This window comes from Nicotiana tomentosiformis, chromosome 12, assembly GCF_000390325.3.
Source record: "Nicotiana tomentosiformis chromosome 12, ASM39032v3, whole genome shotgun sequence".
Classification (NCBI taxonomy): domain Eukaryota; kingdom Viridiplantae; phylum Streptophyta; class Magnoliopsida; order Solanales; family Solanaceae; genus Nicotiana; species Nicotiana tomentosiformis.
Window position 1 is genome coordinate 39,841,080 of NC_090823.1, and position 3,350 is coordinate 39,844,429.

At 45.9% G+C, this 3,350-nt stretch overlaps 1 protein-coding gene across 1 annotated transcript; it reads right to left on the reverse strand.

The window, feature by feature from the left end:
• Nucleotides 1-1,554: 1,554 nt before the first annotated feature.
• LOC138902516 (uncharacterized) lies at nt 1,555-2,790 on the reverse strand. Its single transcript, XM_070190391.1, has 3 exons — nt 2,607-2,790; nt 2,132-2,375; nt 1,555-1,927 (listed from the first exon to the last, which is right to left on the reverse strand). The coding sequence occupies exons 1-3, from the start codon at nt 2,788-2,790 to the stop codon at nt 1,555-1,557; spliced, it is 801 nt and encodes a 266-aa protein (XP_070046492.1).
• Between the last annotated feature and the right edge of the window lie 560 nt (nt 2,791-3,350).

Sequence of the window (3,350 nt, forward strand, 5' to 3'; positions counted from 1 at the left end):
GCAGCCTGACTATTTTCTTGATATACAACTGAGTATACTGTTCCGCTGTATCGGTAGATTTAACTAGCAAGAAATGTGCTAATTTCGTGAGTCGATCCACAATCACCCAAATTAAGTCAAACTTGCGCGGAATACATGGTAATCCTACCACAAAATCCATATTAATTATTTCCCACTTACATATTGGAATTTCTATATTCTGTGCCAACCCAGCAGGTCGTTGGTGTTCGGCCTTTACTTGCTGACAATTCGGACACCTTGCCACAAAGTCCACCATATTCCTTTTCATGCCACTCCACTAATAGACTTCCTTGAGATCATGATACATCTTTGTAGAGCCCGGGTGCACGGAATACCTGGAAGTGTACGCCTCGATCATGATTCTTTCCCGGAGACCATCTATATTTGAAACACATAGCTGCCCTTGGTACCTTAGTGTACCATCATCCATGCCAAGCTATAGAATATCGATGTCGTAATCCTTGAGTAACTCAAGCCATCTTCTCTGGCTCAGATTCAGCTCCTTCTGTTTGAAAATATATTGAAGGCTCTTATGGTCCGTGAATATATCCACATGGACCCCATACAAATAATGACGCCGAAATTTTAATGCAAAAACCACCGCTGTAAGTTCTAAGTCATGTGTTGGATAGTTCTTTTCATGATTCTTGAGTTGCCTACAAGCATAAGCTATAACCTTGCCGTGTTGCATTAATACACACCCAAGCCCGATCCTTGAAGCATCGCAATATACCACAAACCCCTCTGTACTCCCTGGCAGGGTCAATACCGGCGTTGTAGTCAATCTTGATTTTAACTCCTGGAAGCTCCTTTTACAAGCATCAGACCATTGGAACTTAACCGCTTTCTGAGTCAATTTAGTCAACGGAGAGGTAAGAGTAGAGAACCCCTCCACAAACTTCCTGTAATACCCTGCTAAGCCCAAGAAACTACGAATCTCGGTTGGTATTGTAGGTCTAGGCCAATTCTTCACCGCTGCAATCTTTTAAGGGTCAACCTTAATTCCTTCTCTGGAGACAACATGACCCAAGAATGTGACATACTCGAGCCAAAATTTAAATATTGAAAATTTCGCGTACAATTGGTGCTGATGAAGAGTCTGCAAAACTGCCCTGAGATGATCAGCATGGTCATCTCAACCTCGTGAATACAAAAGAATATCGTCAATGAACACTATCACAAAAGAATCGAGGAAAGGCTTGAAAACCTGATTCATAAGATCCATGAAAGCCGCTGGGGCATTTGTTAGCCCAAAAGACATTACCATAAATTCAAAGTGCCCATACCGGGTCCTGAAAGCTGTTTTCGAAATATCCTGCTCCCTGATCTTCAATTGGTGGTACCCGAACCATAAATAAATTTTGGAGAAGTACCTAGCGCCCTGTAACTGATCAAGCAAATCATCTATTCTTGGTAATGGGTATTTTTTTTGATTGTGACTTTGTTGAGCTGCCGATAGTCAATACACATCCTGAGTGATCTATCTTTCTTCCTCTCAAAGAGAACTAGTGCGCCCCATGGTGACACACTCGGTCAGATGAAACCCTTCTCTAACAAATCCTTCAATTGTTCCTTTAGTTCCTTCAATTCTGCTGGTGCCATCCTATAGGGCAGAGTATATATAGGTTGCGTGCCTGGCATCACATCAACCCCAAAATCAATCTCCCTGTCTAGCGGAATCCCAGGGAGCTCATCAGGAAAGACCTTTGGAAATTCATTCACAACTGGCACAGACTCGAGTGTAGGCACCTCAACATCAGTTTCCGTAACCCGGACCAAATGATAGATACACCCCTTGTTAATCATCTTCGTGGCCTTAAGGTAAGAAATAAACCTACCTTTTGGCATCACATTATCCCCCTTCCATTCAACAACTGGATTATTTGGAAATTCAAACCTCATAGTTCTAGTTCAGCAATTGAGCTTGGCAAAGCATGAATAAAGCCAATCCATTCCCATAATTACATCAAAATCGACCATCCCCAATTTAATGAGATCGGTCACGGTGTCCCGACCACGTACCATGACAACACAACCCCTATAAACCCGTGTGACCACAATAGACTTGCCAACCAGAGTAGATATAGAGAATGGCTCAGGAAGCTGTTACGGTTCTATCCTAAATTCCATAGCAACATAAGGGGTAAGATAAGACAAAGTGGAACCGGGATCAATAAGAGCATATAGATCATGAGATTGGATAGCCAATATACCTTTGACAACATCTGGAGAAGCCTCTGCACTCTGGCGACCACTCATAGCATAGAAACGGCTGGGTCCTCCCGAAATATGCGCACCAGCCCTAGATGCACCACGCCCTGCGGGTGCTGGAGTGCCTCGAGCTGGAGGGGGTGCTGAAGATGTAGCAACTTCAGAACTGGATGGATATGCTGTGCCCCTGCCCGCACCCTGGCAGGATGAACGACACTCCCTCTAAATATGACCCCTCAATCTGCACCTGTAACATATAGGTAGATCCATGTAATAGATCCTCAAGTGCATCTTCCCACACCTGGGGCATGGGGGCCTTCGCTGCTGCTGGAATCTCCCTTCTGATCGGCCCTGTTAGTGGGGTCCCCTGCTACCCTGATTGGGCCTGAAATGACTCCCCTGCTGCTGACTGAGCCCTGCTGGCAGTGCACTGGCTGAAGACTGAGCAAAATATTGGGATGGCCCTGATGGCCCTCCCCTAAAAGCTGATCTTCCCCCACCAAATGACTCCTCAAAGTTTCCCGCGGACCGGGCCTTACTGCTACCCTCTCGCTCCATTCTGTTCTTCAACTTACGATTCTCTGTAGCTTGAGCAAGTGCTACCATCTTCCCATAGTTCATATCAGAATTCAAGGCAGCTATAGCGGCCTCATTGATAACCAAGGGGCGAAGGCCCTGCACAAACTGGCGCACTCTAGCCTCCATAGCAGGCAACATGATAATGGCATATTTAGACAGGCGCGCAAAATCCATGTGGTACTCCTACACACTCTTAATAACTTGTTTAAGGTTCTCAAACTCTGCGGTATGGGATGCCCCAGTCTCGGCAGGTAAGAAATGGTCCATGAAAGCGTCAGCAAACTCACTCCACCTCGCTGGAGGGCTCCCCTCTTACCGAGAGTCCTCCCACAGCTCAAACCAAGAATAGGCCACCTCTTTTAGGCGGTAGACGGCCAACTCCACTCCCTCTGTCTCAGTAGCACGCATAACTCGGAAAGTCTTATGCATCTCATCAATGAAGTCTTGTGGGTCCTCCTTGGGATTAGCACCTGTGAACACCGGATGATCCAACTGAAGAAACCTGTTCACCCTGAAACCACTAGAATCCTCTTGTGGGC